General features: G+C 38.8%; 1 protein-coding gene across 2 annotated transcripts in view; it reads right to left on the bottom strand.

Annotated features, from left to right (window-relative positions):
- The window catches only part of plxnb2b (plexin b2b), a 225,603-nt gene that overhangs the window by 16,603 nt on the left and 191,584 nt on the right, over positions 1–17,416 (bottom strand). For both annotated transcript variants that reach the window (XM_088995752.1, XM_088995751.1), the window contains 8 exons: positions 16,286–16,422; positions 15,075–15,175; positions 13,642–13,871; positions 10,398–10,579; positions 7,625–7,691; positions 5,836–5,982; positions 3,379–3,535; positions 628–728 (listed from right to left, as the gene is read on the bottom strand). In XM_088995752.1, coding sequence (XP_088851878.1) covers positions 628–728; positions 3,379–3,535; positions 5,836–5,982; positions 7,625–7,691; positions 10,398–10,579; positions 13,642–13,871; positions 15,075–15,175; positions 16,286–16,422 — 1,122 coding nt within the window. The remainder of the gene's footprint in view (positions 1–627; positions 729–3,378; positions 3,536–5,835; positions 5,983–7,624; positions 7,692–10,397; positions 10,580–13,641; positions 13,872–15,074; positions 15,176–16,285; positions 16,423–17,416) is intronic.

The following is a 17,416-nucleotide window of genomic DNA, read 5'->3' as shown; positions in this document are numbered from 1 at the left end:
TTCATTTATAAGCGTCTTTCAAAACTCTCAAGGACTCTTTACAGTCACAGGATATTTTTTTGCTGCGGGTGAGCAGCGGCAGCCACACACGCCATCGTTCACTCAAGTCGGAAGTAACTCAAATAGATAGAAAGCTCGCTAGCTAATAGATACAGCAATAAGAATACATTTCATTTCTAAGCGCCTTTCAAAACTCTCAAGGACACTTTACAAGCACCGGATATTTTTTCTGCGGGTGAGCAGCGGCAGCAACACGCGCCAGCGTTCACTCAACCCGGAAGTAACTCAAATAGATAGAAGGCTAGCTAGCTCACTAATAGATACAATAATAATAATAATAATAATAATAATAATAATAATAATAATAATACACTTTACACTTTATTTATTTGCCGCTGTCACATTACGAAATTTTAAAATCTTGCTGGGCAAATGGATTGACATTTTTTAAGAGCAAAATCACTTAGCTTTGTATGCTAGCTGACGCTATTGATCAGACTTATGGAAAGGTGTTTAGTTTTTTTGTCATATTACGACATTTTAAAATCTTGTCGGATTTTGATCTACACTGAAAAAAAGCAAACGACAAAGCCAATTTTCTCGTTGTCAAATACGACCATTACGTACGTTGTAGTGAGCCAGAGTGTTGACACGTTTCCATCGGCCCTCTTTCTGCGAGGTCAAGTCCAGATCGGACAAAATCTGTCCCGTGGAGCCCGGACGCCACTCTGTTGAGAGAAGAAGACAAAAGAGCTTGATTCCGTTGTCTTTTCAACTAAACTTTAGTTACCACTCGTACGATCTGTGTTTTTGTATTTCGGAGAAGAAGAAAAATTCTCAAAACTAGCTGAAAACGAAACATATTAACTCATTTCTTTTTCTGTATTTTATTGCACTTTATTTTATTTATTTAGTTATTTATTTACATATTTATTTATGTGGTTATTTATTTATTGTTTATTTGTTTCTAACTGCTCAGCACTGCTTCAAACCATATATATATATATATATATATATGGCCAGAGCTACCAGCAAAATCTTTGTTCGCTGATGAAGCCTCTTGGATGAGAAGACTTCAAACACCTTCAAAAAAGCACAGATAACGTCTGAAGAAACCTTTTCATCGATGGATCACTCCTGTACGACTGAGAGCTAAATATGTAGCTAGCTAGATAGCTAGCCATCTAGCCAAACAGCTAATAGATATAATAATAATAATAATAATAATAATAATAATAATAATAATAATAATAATAATAATCATAAATTTCATTTATAAGCGCCTTTCAAAAGTCTCAAGGTCACTTTACAGTCACAGGGTAAGTTTTTCTGTGGGTGAGCAGCGGCAGCCACATCGATACATGAATAAAAAAAAAAAAACAATAATAAAACTCTCCAAACAGAACAAAAACATAAGGCATAAAATAAAAATATTGCACATCCATTCGAGTTACTTCTGGGTTGAGTGAAATGTATTATTATTATTATTATTATTATTATTATTAATTCCTAAATGATATGGGTCTGGAGTTATATGAGCTTGAAATGAGGGCGGCTGCCCAAAATACAATGCAATACATACATATTGGTTCATACAGCGCTGAAGCTGGAACGAAGCGCTAACATGGAAAAAAGGGAAATGCTGCCTCATTTTGGAAAAGAAAAAAAACATTGCCAGAGGCCACGTCCAGCGCTTTATCGGCACACAAGCATGTCAAAACAAAACTGAAAAAAAAATCGGGAATGGCGCTCTACGTCATATTTTCAATTCCCGAATACATTTGTGAATGGCAGTGAATGAGTTAATGTATTTCTATCAAATCTGTGGCTGTGTGCAGAGCAGATAGCTGACGTAGTCAAAAAATTTGGGGGAAAAGTAATTCCCAAAAGCTCGATTGGCAGCCTTGACACTTTTGAATGGAGATGAGATTAAAAGGCGTCGCGCAGACCTGGGTGAGGGCGCCTTCGCGGCTCATTTACAATTAGCGCCACATGAGAGGGTTATCGTCCCAACGCGTTACGAAAGGCGACAGATCTGCACTTTATCGGAAACGCAGAGCGGAATGAGATCGGCTTCGCGCGTGGGAATTGGGGTGGGGAGGAGAAAGCGAGGTGGCGTGGGGCAGGGTATGGCTTTGATGTGGCAAACAATGTCTGTGGAGATTTGAGCTTTTGAAGTAGGCTTGCAACACCCCCCCCCCCCTCGAGATTTGCAACTTAAGAATTTTGTTTCGCGAATAAAAGCTTTTGCTTATCTTGCTTTCAAAATACATTTTCAACAGGAAGCAACTTTAATTTTGAAGTATAAAAGTAGTTCAGTGGTACCTCAACTTAAAACTACTTTAGTCGAAAATTATGTTTTATGGGGACCTGGGAACAAATTATTCTCATTTTTAATGGTTTCTTATGGGAAATAAATGTTTGGCAGATGAACTTTTTGCCTTACACACTTTCTGGGAACCAATTAAGTTTGTAAACTGAGGTATCACTGCACAGCGATACATTGGCTTACGAACTTAATTGGTTCCCAGACTGAGTATGTAAGGCGAAAAGTGTGCATCTCAAAAATTAATTTCCCATAGGAAACCATTAAAATGAGAATAATCCGTTCCCAAGTCCCCATAAAACATAATTTTCTACTTTCTAATTTTCTAAGCCTTAAAACGACACCAAATATATCTTATTTTATGTATGATAAATGTGCTATGGTATTATAATTAAAGAATTAAACTGAACTATATAATAAAGTTGTTTTATTTACATTTATGATGGTTGTTGATGGCTGGACGGAATGGAGTGGCCGGTTTCATCAGCATTCGAAGACACTTGATGAGGAACGTAGCCTTCTTCTTTCACCATTTTGAGGAATGGTCCCTTGTAGGTGCTTCTCTGCGATAATTTTATCTAATTCCTCATCAATTGCGTTCTATATAGCTGGGTTGATAGCTTTTTGCATCAAGTGTACAGACGGCTGGTGCGGGTTAATTGTGGAGCTTGATGTGATATTTTAACCTTGCAGTCTACACTCTGCCTCTCTACTCGCTCACTTTCGTCTGCCTGTTTAAACCCCCCCCTTCACTGCTGCGTTCTTGACCAATCACGTGGCATTGACCGAAGACTGGGGGCGGGGAATAGAGGACAAAAACAGTCGGCTGCCATTTTGTTGTTAGAAGAACGGGCTCGTTCGCGAACGACACATCACTCATTGAGGTAGCTCCGTGTACGAAAAAAGTTCGTATGCCAAGGTAAAATTTTCATAAATATAACGTTCGCAAACCGAAAAGTTTGTAAGCCAAGGGGTTCGTAAACCGAGGTATCACTGTACTTTATAATGAATCCAAATTAAAATTGCGTTTGAATTTCCAAGTCTCAACTCACCCAGCGTGACGCTGTCCACTTTGGGCCGCGCCGAGTAAGGCAGGTTCCTGTACACCTGCTCGATGATCTTCTCCTTCACCTGCGAGATGGTGTCGCAGCTCAGAACCTTGACGGGCGTCACATCGGGACCCTCGCCGTGCACCAGTACTTGCAGCGTCTGCCGACGAAACGCAAGGAAGTCTCAAACGCACGCGGAGATTCAAACAATGCGTATGTGGAACTTTTCGCGGCTTGGAATTGAAGTGGATTGACGTGGGACAGGAGATGTGAGACAATCTGTTTTTGTCAATGGATGCTACAGCTTCGTGTTAGCTTTGAAAACGTAAGCTTCTAGCAGACGTGCCAATTCCACCATGACGTCTCTGATCCACTGGTGAAAAGGAGGCTTTCATCCTCTCCTATTTCATCTGCTTCAAGTAATAAAGTGTTTGTCTTGTACTCAAACAACATAGACTCCATGGGGAAAGTCGCTAGGTAGATAGCTAGCTTTTTGCTATCTATTTGGTATATATTAGCTATTTAGCTGGTTGGCTAGCTATCTCGCTAGCTATCTATTAGCTATCTAGCTCGCTATCTATTTGAGTTACTTCCAGGTTGAGTGAATACTGGCGCCTGTGACTGTAAAGTAACCTGGAGAGTTTTGAAAGGTGCTTATAAATCAACTGTATTATTATTATGACTGTATCTATATAATAATAGATAATAATAATAATAGATAATAATAATAATAATACATTTCATCAACTGTATTATTATTATGACTGTATCTATATAATAATAGATAATAATAATAATAATAATAATAATAATAATAATAATAATAATAATAATAATAATAATAATACATTTCATTTATAAGCACCTTTCAAAACTCTCAAGGTCACTTTATAGTCACAAGATACAGTTGCTAATAGATAGCTACCTAGTTAGCTAGATAGCTTGATAGCTAGCCATCCAGCTTGACAGCTAATAGATAGCTAATAGATAGCGACTATTGAGCTAGGTAGCTAGCTTAATAGCTAGCTAGACTGTCATAAGTATTCTCTCATAAGGAATTCTGTCAAACGGAAATTTCTTAATCTGGAAAAAAATTGGATGTATTAATTTTTTTAACCCCTAAATGATAGCAAAGATCAAATTCCCTGCAACGGAAATTCTGATATGCGGAACACCTAGCTAGGCCCTCCATTTAACTCCCCCGTACCCTCGTCATTCTTTTGATTGCATCAAGTGGTCAATTAGTTACTGGCTGAGTGACTCAAGTTGCTCCTGCAGACATGTCATGAACCGGCCCCGAGGTGACAGAACTGCGATCAAGCGGCAATGCCCCATGTATGTGTGTGTGTATGTGTGTGTGTGCATGTGTGTATGTGTGTATGTGTGTGTGTGTGTGTGTGTGTTGTATGAATAGTCTTGTGAGGACATTTTTGAAAGTGAGGACCTTTTGGCCGGTCCTCACAAGTTTTTCATTCTAAACGCTTCTAAAGGGTCTATATATGCATCTGTTAAAGTTTCAGAGAAGTCCTCACAAATTCACCCAAAATGATTTTTTTGTGTGTATTTTCATTTCACTTGGATACACACACTTTTTACTCATTGTGTGTGTTATCTGTGTGTGTGCGTGTGGTTAATGAGAGGAAAAGGTTCATACCACAAAATGTAAAACGGTATTTTAACCAAATTCACAACAGGGGTGAGGACTTTGAATGTACACATTCAGAGTCTTCACACCTGCTGTTATTTCAGTTTCAAGTCCACTTTTTATTGCTTTGTTTTTAAAGAAATTGAAGTAGGAAATGGGGTGACATTTAGTGTTCAAATGTAAAACTAGTTCTTCTCTAAACTTATTAGAAACGGTGGTGCTCACTACTTATCTGGAGTTATCCGGACCTCACAAAACCATTGAAACAGGAATGTGTGTGTGTGTGCGTGTGTGTGTGTGTGTGTGTGTGTGTGTGTGTGTGTGTGTGTGTGTGTGTGTGTGTGTGTGTGTGTGTGTGTACACATGCTTTCTGCATTTGAGTGTCGAGCAGCCCGTGAAATCCAAAGTAATCGAGGAAGCCTGTGAAATCAAGTCCATGGGAGGTTTCAGGAAATGAGGAAAGGGGGTGCAGGGGGCCGTGGGGGGGGGGGGGGTCTTTCCTTGCTTTATACAATGTAATTCAATCACAGGAAGAGATCCATCACCGTTGGGGGGGACACGGTATGATTATGGGCTAATTCTATAATTGTCCTTGACATCGCCATTATCCACCAATATCTTGATTTTATTGTATTTTTTTAAAATTGTGTGTGGGTTGCCCTCTGTGTTTTTTTTGTACCCACGTAAATGACACCCTAAAAAAACGGTTGTCGCACAAAAGCAGCGGTCTTTTCCGCCATATGTCCAGTTACCATGACAACTGGCCAATCTTTCCACAGCTGTTATAATTCTATACATTAGCGTGTCAATCTCACCAGCACAGAGTACTCCACGTCATCGCCGAGCAGTCCTGTGTCGTTCAGGGTGTACTTGGCTTTCTTCACTCGGGCGTCGACGGGTCCTTTCTCGATCTGGTGCTTGATAGCCCGGAACAGTTTGTACAAAGGCTCGCCTGCCGAGTCCTGATAGATACAAAATCGATACGCATTGTGATGACTTTTGGAGCTGAAAAATAAAGAAACTCCCGAAAAATTATGGCACATTGAATGCATCACGACCAAAAGAATACACCACAATAAAAGTTGATCACGAACGACTGGCAAAACTGGACACAAAAGTGGAAACTCGGGATAATGAGAAAATAGACAACTAAAGCGAAGAGGAGACTGAGGGCAGCGTGTTGACAAAGTGGACAATCAAATCTATCGCTTCATTCAAGTGGAGTCTGACGCTCACCGGCTTCCACGACCAGGAAAAACTGCAGATTGGTGAATGAGAATGAGGGGAGTGAAAAAAAAAAGGGACGGATACAGCAAAGTGGAGACTAAGGGCTAGGAAGAAATGATGTAATGACATGGAAACAAACAGAGGGTATCTTGGTAAAAGAGTGAAGCAGCAAAGTGGAGAAATGACACAGAAATAATACAGTATGTACAGCTGTAGAAAAAATGGAGACTGTGGGCAGCGTGAAGTGGAGAATCAAATATATCGCTTCATTCAAGTGGAGTCTGACGCTCACCGCCTTCGACAACCTGGAAAAACTGCAGATTAGAGATTGAGAATGAGGGGAGTGAAAAAAACTGGTGGATGCAGCAAAGTGGAGACTAAGGGCTAGGAAGAAATGGGGTAATAACATGGAAACAGAGGGCATCTTGGTAAAAGAGTGAAGCAGCAAAGTGTAGAAATCACACAGAAATAATAAAATATGTACAGCTGTAGAAAAATGGAGACTGCGGGCAGCGTGAAGTGGAGAATCAGATATATCGCTTCATTCAAGTGGAGTCTGACACTCACCGCCTTTGACAACCTGGAGAAACTGCAGATTAGAGATTGAGAATGAGGGGAGTGAAAAAAAACGGACGGATACAGCAAAGTGGAGACTAAGGGCTAGGAAGAAATGATGTAATGACATGGAAACAAACAGAGGGTATCTTGGTAAAAGAGTGAAGCAGCAAAGTGGAGAAATGACACAGCAATAATACAGTATGTACAGCTGTAGAAAAAATGGAGACTGTGGGCAGCGTGAAGTGGAGAATCAGATATATCGCTTCATTCAAGTGGAGACTGAAGCTCACCGCCTTCGACAACCTGGAAAAACTGCAGATTAGAGATTGAGAATGAGGGGAGTGAAAAAAAAACTGGTGGATGCAGCAAAGTGGAGACTAAGGGCTAGGAAGAAATGATGTAATGACATGGAAACAAACAGAGGGTATCTTGGTAAAAGAGTGAAGCAGCAAAGTGGAGAAATCACACAGCAATAATACAGTATGTACAGCTGCAAAAAATGGAGACTGTGGGCATAATCAACGACAGACTAAATCCGGCTACACAATAATCCGTTGCAGCAAAATGGAAACTGAAGAAAACACGAACACAGAATGCTGCAGCAAAAGAGAAAACATGGGAATCAACATACTGGACCACCACAGCAAAGGGGAGACTAAGGGCAGACAGAAAATGGACCACTGCGGTAAAATTAAGAGTGTGGGCAGCAAGACAACAGACAATGGTATGTTACAGCAAAGACCAAAGGCAATGCGAACACGGTTTGGTGCAGTCAAGTGGAGAATGCGGGCATTTTGACCTTTCACTGAAATGTGTTACCTTTAGGAACTGGTAAAGGCAGATGGACATCCAGTTGCACAGCATCCTTTCTACCACCGTCTCGGATCTAAAAGACAAAATTATATGCATTTATTCGGGAATTGTAAAGCCATTCCAAAATTTGCTAGCTATCTAGCTGGCTATTAGCTATCTATTAGCTAGATAGCTAGCTTTCTATCTATTTGAGTTAATTTCAGGTTTAGTGAACACTGGCGCGTGTGTCTGCCGCTGTTCACCCACGAAAAAAATTAAGCCTGTGACTGTAAAGTGACTTTGAGAGTTTTGAAAGGTGCTTATAAATGAAATCTATTATTATTATTATTATTACATTTGCTGTCCATTTGCTATCTATTAGCTAGCTACCTGGCTGGATATCTATTTGCTATCCATTTGCTATCTATTAGCTGTCTGGCCAGCTAGCTGTCTATCTGGCTATGTATTTGCTATTTATTTGATATCTATTAGCTGTCTATTTGCTAGCTGTTTGCTATCTATTAGCTGTCTATTAGCTATCTATTTGCCATCTATTAGCTAACTGGCCGGCTAGCTATCTTGCTGGCTATCTATTAGTTATATAGCTAGTTGTCTAGCTGTCTAGCTGGTTATCTATTGGCTATCCATTTGCTATCTATTTGCTATCGATTAGCAAGCTACCTGGCTGGCTATCTATTTGCTATCTATTAGCTGTCTGGCTAGCTAGCTAGCTATGTAGCTGGCTATTTTTTAGCTATATGGCTGTCTAACTAGTTAGCTAGCTGTCTAGCTGGCTATGTATTTAAAATCTATTCGATATCTATTCGCTGTCTAATAGTTATCTATTTGCTGTCTATTAGCTGTCTATTAGCTATCTATTTGCTATCTACTTGCTATCTATTAGCTAACTGGCCGGCTAGCTATCTATTAGTTATATAGCTAGCTGATTATCTATTGGCCATCTATTTGCTATCTATTAGCTGTCTATTTGCTATCTATTTGCTATCTATTAGCTGTCTATTCGCTATCTATTTGCTATCTATTAGCTAACTGGCTGGCTAGCTATCTGGCTTAGTTATATAGCTAGCTGTTTAGCTGGCTATATATTGGCTAGCTAGCTAGCTTTCCAGCTACTTGATTTACTTCCGGGTTGAGTGAACGCTGGCGCATGTGGCGGCCGCTGCTCACCTGCAGAAAAACTGATCCTGTGACTGTAAAGTGACCTTGAGAGTTTTGATAGGCGCTTAGGAATGAAATGTATTATTATTATTGTTATTAAACAACATTCATAAAATGAATTCATGTAATGTTCAAATGTCAGCAAATCATGTCAAGGCTGCTGAAAAACTGCCTATATATTGTTTTGTTTTCAGGGCTTTTGGGTCAATTATCCCAGTGACAACTTGGAATGCGGTGACGTACACAATGTTGACAAGGCATTTCTTGCAAAAGCCCCGTTGGTGTCAGTGACCATCAAACTACTCCATTCTCAGCTGACACTTTGACGGATCGTCCTGACAGATATCCACCGGCGGGAGCCGCACATTGATAGCGGTTAGCATGCCTAATTAGATGTGTTTAAGAAGGGTGTGGGTAAGGGGGTATGGGGGGCGAATAGGGCTTATGTTGGTGCAATGACCTAATCAGCATAATGAGCCTCTCCACTGAGGGAAAATTAAGATGCGAATTTGTTTAACAGCCAGTGGCTAAGTAGCAAAACATGGGCAGAGAGTTAGAGTGATATGCGGCGCATCTTTTGCTTTGACCTTCACATGATCCATTTTTTTCTTTGAGATGAAAAAAAAATACAATATTGAAAAATCAATATCGATGAAAAGGTTTCTTCAGCCGTCATTTGTGCTATTAAAAAGTAGTTGGGATATATACATATATACTATAGGGCCACAGCTACCAGCAAAATTTTACTTTGCTGACGAAGCCTCTTGGATGAGAAGCGAAACGTCCGACACATTCAAAGAAGTACAGATGACGGCTGAAGAAACCTTGTCATCGATGGACCACTCCTGTACGACTGAGAGCTTAAACAGATGTTAAAAATGAATAATAAATAACAATTAAATCAATAAATAACAAAACACATATAATAATAATACATTTCATTTATAAGCGCCTTTCAAAACTGTCAAGGACACTTTACAGTCACAGGATATATTTCTCTGCGGGTGAGCAGCGGCAGCCACACGCGGCAGCTTTCACTCATATATACAGTATATATAAACACGTTTCTATGTATGTATGTATGTATGAATTTATGTATCTATCTATCTATCTATGTATCTATCTATCTATCTATCTATCTATCTATCTATCTCTCTCTCTCTCTATCTCTCTCTCTCTCTATCTCTCTCTATCTATATCTCTCTCTCTATCTATATATATATATATATATATATATATATATATATATATATATATATATATATATATATATATATATTTGCCTACACAGTTGCCTTTTGTACAACCACCCCCATTTCAAGCTCAGATAACTCCAGACCCATATAATTTAGGAATGAACAGGAATTAACTTTTTGTCCTGATGAAAGAAGCGAGTCTGAGGTTTCTTACGCTGAATTGAATGTTTATGTATTCCTAAAACTCAATATTCTGTGGTTCCTGGAATTTGAGTGAAAATGACAAAAACCCTGGCACTGGCTGGAGTGGACACATTTTTTCATATGTCTGTCAATGAATGACACATTATTTAACATACACATTAAACCTCTTCTATGAATGAATGCGTGGGGGATTTAAAATAAAAACAGATTTCCCGGCTCACCTTCGCAGCATGAGTTTGGGATTTTTGCTGTGCACGTATTCCTCCATGAGCTCCAGCAGCAATGTCCGCATGATGTCCGTGTAGTACTCCAGCTTGCCATGAAGCGCCACCGTCAGCAGAGAAGCAAAATACACCTTGGCCCTGGCGTTGAAGTCATGACTGCGTTCCAAAGTGCGGATAAACTACAAATGGGGACACAGAAACAAATGGCGGCCATTAGGAAAAAAGGATTTGGAGCGCTGGGATTCTAGAAAAATGTTCAAAATGTATCTTGACTTACATTGATTGACATCGATATTTCTAATGAACTATTATCTGAAACTGAGCACACCTGGCTGGTTATCTAGCTAGCTAGGTAGCTGGCTATCTAGATAGCTACCTAGCTGGCTATCTAGCTAAATACCTAGCTGGCTATCTAGCCAGCTACCTTGATGGCTATTTAGCTCGCTACCACACTCGCTATCTATCTGGCTATCTAGCAAGCTAGCTATGTAGCTAACTAGCTGGCTATCTACGTGCTATCTATTAGCTATATGTCTGGCTAGCTAGCTATCTAGATGGCTATCTAGCTAGTTAGCTATCTGTCTATCTATTAGCTATCTATTAGATAGCTTTCTATCTATTTGAGTTACTTCTGCGGTGAGTGAACGCTGGCACGCAAAAACCCTGTGACTGAAAAGTGTCCTTGAGAGTTTTGAAAAGCGCTTATAAATGAAATCTATTATTATTATTATTATTATTATTATTATTATTATTATTATTATTATTGTTGTGCATGTGTTTTCCGCACCCTGTCAAGTTTGTTTCATCTTGGCAGACTTTTAATCTTGGTTTTCTTTGATACTTTGTATTTTTCGGTTCAGATGATTTTTATGTTTTAGATTTTGTTCCTGCTGACTTTATTTTAATACATTCGTCAAACTCTCTTGGCAGTCCATCGAAGTCGAGGATGACGTCGCTTCCATTGCTTTGTGGGGTATTGGACAGTGGGCTCCACAAATAACCCGCACAAGCCATCTGTACACTTGATGCAAAAAGCAATCAACCCAGCTAAACAGAACCCAATTGATGAGGAACTAGGTAAAATGATCACAGAGAAAGCACTGACAAGAGATAATTCCTCAAGATGGTGAAAGAAGAAGCATTAAACAGTTGATGAGGAACGTAGCCTCCTCATCAAGTGTTGAATACTGATGAAACCGGCCACTCCATTCTATCAAGCCATCAACGAACATCACAAAGGTAAATAAACCGACTTTATTATACAGTACAGTTTATTTCTTTAATTATAATCCCATAGCACATTTATCATACATAACATAAGGTATATTTTGTGTAGTTTTAAGGCTTAGAAAATTAGAAAATAATGTTTTATGGGGACCTGGGAACGGATTATTCTCATTTTAATGGTTTCCTGTGGGAAATTAATTTTTGGGATGCACACTTTTCACCTTACACATTCTGTCTGGGAACCAATTAAGTTCATAAGCCAAGGTATCCCTATATTTAATGACAGACGGCAAAGCCAATAATAACAAGGGTGGTAAACATGGTTATGCTCCATAGCGAAGCTTGGATAAAACACAAATGAGAAGCAAGGGAAGCTCTCCCAGATTTGCAGTTAACACCTCCAAGGCTTCTTCCGCGCCAGCAGCCCCTGTTGGATTATTAGAAGCCTTCCAATCTGCTGCCTGCGCCGTGTTTTCAGACGTCTAATATTGGAGCCGTCAGCATCTGACAGTGGGCGCCAGGGTAAGACAGGCAGAATTGAAAATAGAAGCCAGTAAAGGATCCCCGTGCTGAGATGTGGGAGTGTGAACAAGCACACGTATGTGGGTTTAAAAAGAAGGAGCTCAAATATTTCACGACATATTTAAAGGACAACCGACGCCATTTTTTTGTTTCCTAACTGACATCAGAAATACGTTTTATAGCATCTAAAACACGCAGGATGATATTTTTAGTCAAATGCAAAACAACAATAAAAATGACTTAATGTGTCCCAAAACTACTTCAAAATGAGTCCGAAAATGGTGAGTTTCAGAAGGTCCCGCCCCCTTGTTCGTGACATCACGCCAGGACGTCTTGCCTTGCTCGAGAATCAAAACAATGGCTTCAGATTCGGAGAAGATGCTTTCTTGTTATGAATACGATTCATATAGTTCTGAAGAGGAAAGCATACATGTTTGCAATCGATTAAAGAAGTCCTTCCATGAGGCGTCTGGACTCCAATGTAGCGTCCCAGAAAATGCACAAGATGGGTGTGGAAAGGTAGGCCGGCTGGGGCGCTGTTCGGTCGTGTGCTTTGGTGTTCTTCCGCCGACGATTACTCTGCCAGCCATGGTGGGGTGGCGCTCCATGTGTATCCCGAAAAATAGTGCGTATTCCAAGGTTTAATTTTCATAAATTTAACGTTCGTAAACCGAAACAGTCGTAAGGCAAGGTGTTCGTAAACCGAGGCCCCACTGTACTGCAATTGTTGCGGCATAATGATGTTGTTGTTTTTTTAATGGTTGAGTAGCGTGTTACAAAAACGGCTTTGCTTCAAGCACATCAAAATTGAATTAAACGGCAACACCGCGTGGAAGGTACATAATGTCAGCTAAGGCGGCAAGTTGCTCTGAGCAAATAGCACAAGATCCATTATACACGCAACAAATTTCAAGCCTCAGATGAGATATCCGGGGCTGAACATGTTAGATGGGATCTTCCATTTAAAAAATGAAGTACTACTGGCAAATGCACAGTCTGGATCAGATCCAAATGAAATGTGCTGTGATGTTTCAGAGATTACGATTTCCGGGAAGGAGATGGTTATTGGAATTTTGGCCTTTGTTACGGATTAGATTTTTTTTATGTGATTTTTAAAATGTGAAAAAAAAAAAAAACTGGACACTTGTAAATATGGGTTGTTGCAATATATCTAAATGCATTTCTTGATTCTGCACTATGTACAGTCTTGTTTATAGAACGGTTTTTGCACATCTACATTTGCACAGTATACAGTTGACATTTTTATTTTGTTATGCTTAGAATATCTTGTTTTCTATCCTTTCACTCCCACCCCAACCCCATCCCTCTTCAATTGCTGCTGTGGACTGCAAATTTCCCCATTGCGGGACGAATAAAGGTATTCTGATTCTGATTCTGAACCAATTAAGTGCGTAAACCAAGGTCGCACTGTAATTGCATATTGTTCCACCGTGATTACAATCCAAGCCGGGAATAAAAAAGGTGTGCTTACGTTGATAAGGAAGGTCTTGGAATTGAGGAGGTTGGAGAACTGGTTGAGTGCCTGCGTCACGGTCGCCCGCCGAGCCTCTGGGATGTCCAGCTTGCCGGTGATCATCACGTCATTGGCGCCGTCTTTGGAAGGCAAGAAGAAGACGCGATCCGTGTAGGTCTTGTAATCCAGGAAGGGGATGCGACCCTCGCTCAGGTCGTTGGTGTGGTCCTCCATTTCGATCATCAGATCTGGTGGACAAAAATCAAAATGATAGAACCGCAAATGCACCGGGACATTGTCAATTATTTTTACAATGACTTCCTTTGTTGGTCTTGCTGCAGGGGAACTATGTTAGAGTGGATTGAGGAGCTATCTATTGGCTATATTAGCTATATGGCTATCTAGCTGGTTAGCTAACTGTCTAGCTAGCTATCTATTAGCTATCTGTTAGCTAGCTGGCTAGCTTTCTATCTATTTGATAATAATAATAATAATAATAATAATAATAATAATAACAATAATAATAATAATAATAATAATAATAATAATAATAATAATAATAATAATAATAATAATAATCAATGTAATTTCTAAGCGCCTTTCAAAACTCTCAAGGTCACAGGATATGTTTTTATGTGGGTGAGCAGTGGCAGCCACATGAGTAACTTTCGGGTTGAGTGAACGCTGGCGTATGTGGCTGCCGCTTCTCACCCGCAGAAAAAAACGATCCTGTGACTGTAAAGTGACCTTGAGAGTTTTGAAAGGCGCTTAGAAATGAAATGTATTATTATTATTATTATTATTATTATTATTGTCCACAATTTTAGGGTACAGTGATACCTCAGTTTTGAACTTAATTGGTTCCCAGACAGTCTAAGGTGAAAAGTGTGTCTTCCAAACATTAATTTCCCATAAGAAACCATTAAAAATGAGAATAATCCGTTCCCAGGTCCCCATAAAACCTAATTTTCTACTAAATAAGCCTTAAAACTACACAAAATATACCTTATTTTATGTATAATAAATGTTCTATTGTATTGTAATTAAAGAAATAAACTACTGAATAATAAAGTTGTTTTATTTACCTTTGTGATGGTAGTTGTCAACGGATGGTAGCAATGGTCGACTTAGCGTAACGGTACTGGGACGCTAAGTCACACAAACGCACATCGCGTTTGTGTTTTTCGATGATCTCCTTCTTCTGCTCGATCGTAATTTTCTTTTGTGTCATCTTCCCAGTACTCCACTCGATAGTAAACCACGTCTGCACTCAAAGGGGGTGCTGAAATCTAGTGCGCCAGCCACCGTGGTGCTGTGTCGTATGGTTCGTCCGCCGAAAAGTAGTTGGTGTGCCAAGATTAGATTCTTGCGAATTTAATGTTCGTAAGTGAAAAGTTCGTAAACTGAGGTATCACTGTATTTATGTGTGGGGTGTGTGTGTGCGTATGTACCCGTGAACTCTTTCTTGCAGCGGTCTCGGACGCTCTCCTCCAAGTTCTCCAGCTGGTGCTTCACCTTCTCGTACTCCCTCTCGGCCTGTTGGCTCTTCCTCCTGCGCACGGGAGTACGTTTACGGCGACAAAATTCCGATCGACACTTCAGACGGCGACTTGATCGTCGTACGAGGTTATCTTGAACAAGGGCTGATTAATGATTAATTGCATTTGCAGTCGCGATTGAATTAAATGCGATTTTCAAAAACAAAATGGCGTTGCAGGCGGAGAGTCAGCGTTCAGTAAAGTGTAACAGAAATTAAAGCAAGCGTCGAAATTGCTTAAAGGACAACCGACACCATTTTTTTGTTTCCTAACTTACATCAGAAAAATGTTTTATAGCATCTAAAGTACCCAAAACACGCAGGATGATATTTTTAGTCAAATGCAAAAAACACCAATAAAAATGACTTAAAGTGTCCCAAAACTACTTCAAAATGAGCCCGGAAATGGCCAGTTTCAGAAGGTCCCGCCCCCTGGTTCGTGACGTCACGCCAGGAAGTCTTGCCTTGCTCTAGAATCAAAACAATGGCTTCAGATTCGGAGAAGATGTTTTCTTGTTACTCATCCAGTTATGAATATGATTCAAATAGTTCTGAAGAGGAAAGCATACATTTTTGCAATCGATTAAAGAAGTCCTTCCGTATCAGTTCGAGCCGTCAGGACTCCAATGTAGCGTCCCAGAAAATGCACAAGATGGCGCCCAAGCTCCGTTGGAAATGGGCTGATTTGTCTGCTGGGAATTTGTGTCAACTAGTATCAAATAGTAGTCTTGGTGCAACACCATCGCGTTATTTATTTGTTTTTCCTTCTAATTTCGCCATCAACACAATGTTTTCAGACAAAACAAAGTACCCAAAATGCATTGTGTGTCGCTTTCTCTGTCAGGGGCGTTCCTTCAGTGACGTCACGTACGGACTCGTCACCAACTCAAAAACAAGACTTCCGGAATATTCAGCACGAGTCTTAAAACGTAAAATATAGCTGTATGTGGTGGAATCTTTGTAAAACACGCTCATAGAAGTCATTTGAAGCCATTTTACAAATTATGGACACAACTTGTCCGGAGGTGTCAGTTGTCCTTTAAGTATTTTCACCTCTATAGGTTAAAGAAAATGGTTGTTTACATGCATGTGACATTCGAACACACGGGTGTCGCTCAGACTCACCTGTAGCAATAGACGGATATGGCAATGATGAGCAGCATGGGAACAATGACGGCAGGGATGATGATGTAGAGCGACAAATCGTTCTTCGTCTCGTACTGCACCGAGCCCACCACCCACTCTCCTTTGCCAAACTTGATCTAGGGGTGGGGAGTGGGGTGGGGGAGGGAGGAGAATTGGGTGAAATGTTTTAATCAAGCACATTTCGGACATTTATTGAGGTCACGGTTAAAAACGGTGACGGGTGAAGAAATGGTATTTATTTTATTTATTTATTACGTATTTGTTTATCTATTTATTTATTTAGGTATTTATGTGTATTTATTTCTTCTTCTTTTCCTTTCGGCTTTTTCCCTCAGGGGTCGCCACAGCGAATCAATATATTTATTTATTTATTTATATATTTATTTATTTATTTTATTATTTAATGTATTTATTTATTGAGTTATTTATTCTTTCATTAATGTATTTATTTATTTATTTACTGATTTACTTATCTGCCCATTTATTTATTCATTTATTCTTTTTTTATATATTTATTTGAAAATGTTATTTATTTATGATTTTATTTATGAATTTATTTATTGAGCTATTAATGTGTATTTATTTATTTAGTTATTTAATCATTCAGTAATTTCTTTCTTTCTGCATATATATATATATATATATTTATGTATTTATCCGTGTATATATATTTGCTTATTTTATTCTTTATTTATTCATTTTGTTTATCTATTTATTTGAATATCTTATTTATTTATTTGAATATCTTATTTATTTATTTGTTTATTTATTTATTTTAATATCTTTTTTATTTATGTTAATATTTTATTTATTTTATTATTTTATTGATGTATTTATTTATTCATTTATTTGTGGATTCATTTATTTCTTTGTTTATTCCTTTATTTATTGAGCAATTTATGTAAATTTATGTATTTATTTATTTAATTATTTAATCAATCAGTAATTAATGTATTTCTGCATATATTAATTTATTTACCTATGGATATATTTGCTTATTTCCTTCTTTATTTATTCATTCATTTTGTTGATCTATTTCTTTGAATATCTTATTTATTACTTTGAATACCTTATTTATTTATCTATTATTTTTTTTTATTTTGATTTATT

This window comes from Hippocampus bargibanti, linkage group LG05, assembly GCF_051943395.1.
Source record: "Hippocampus bargibanti isolate YZ-2025 linkage group LG05, ASM5194339v1, whole genome shotgun sequence".
Taxonomy (NCBI): Eukaryota; Metazoa; Chordata; class Actinopteri; order Syngnathiformes; family Syngnathidae; genus Hippocampus; species Hippocampus bargibanti.
This window is presented reverse-complemented; position numbering and strand designations above follow the sequence as displayed.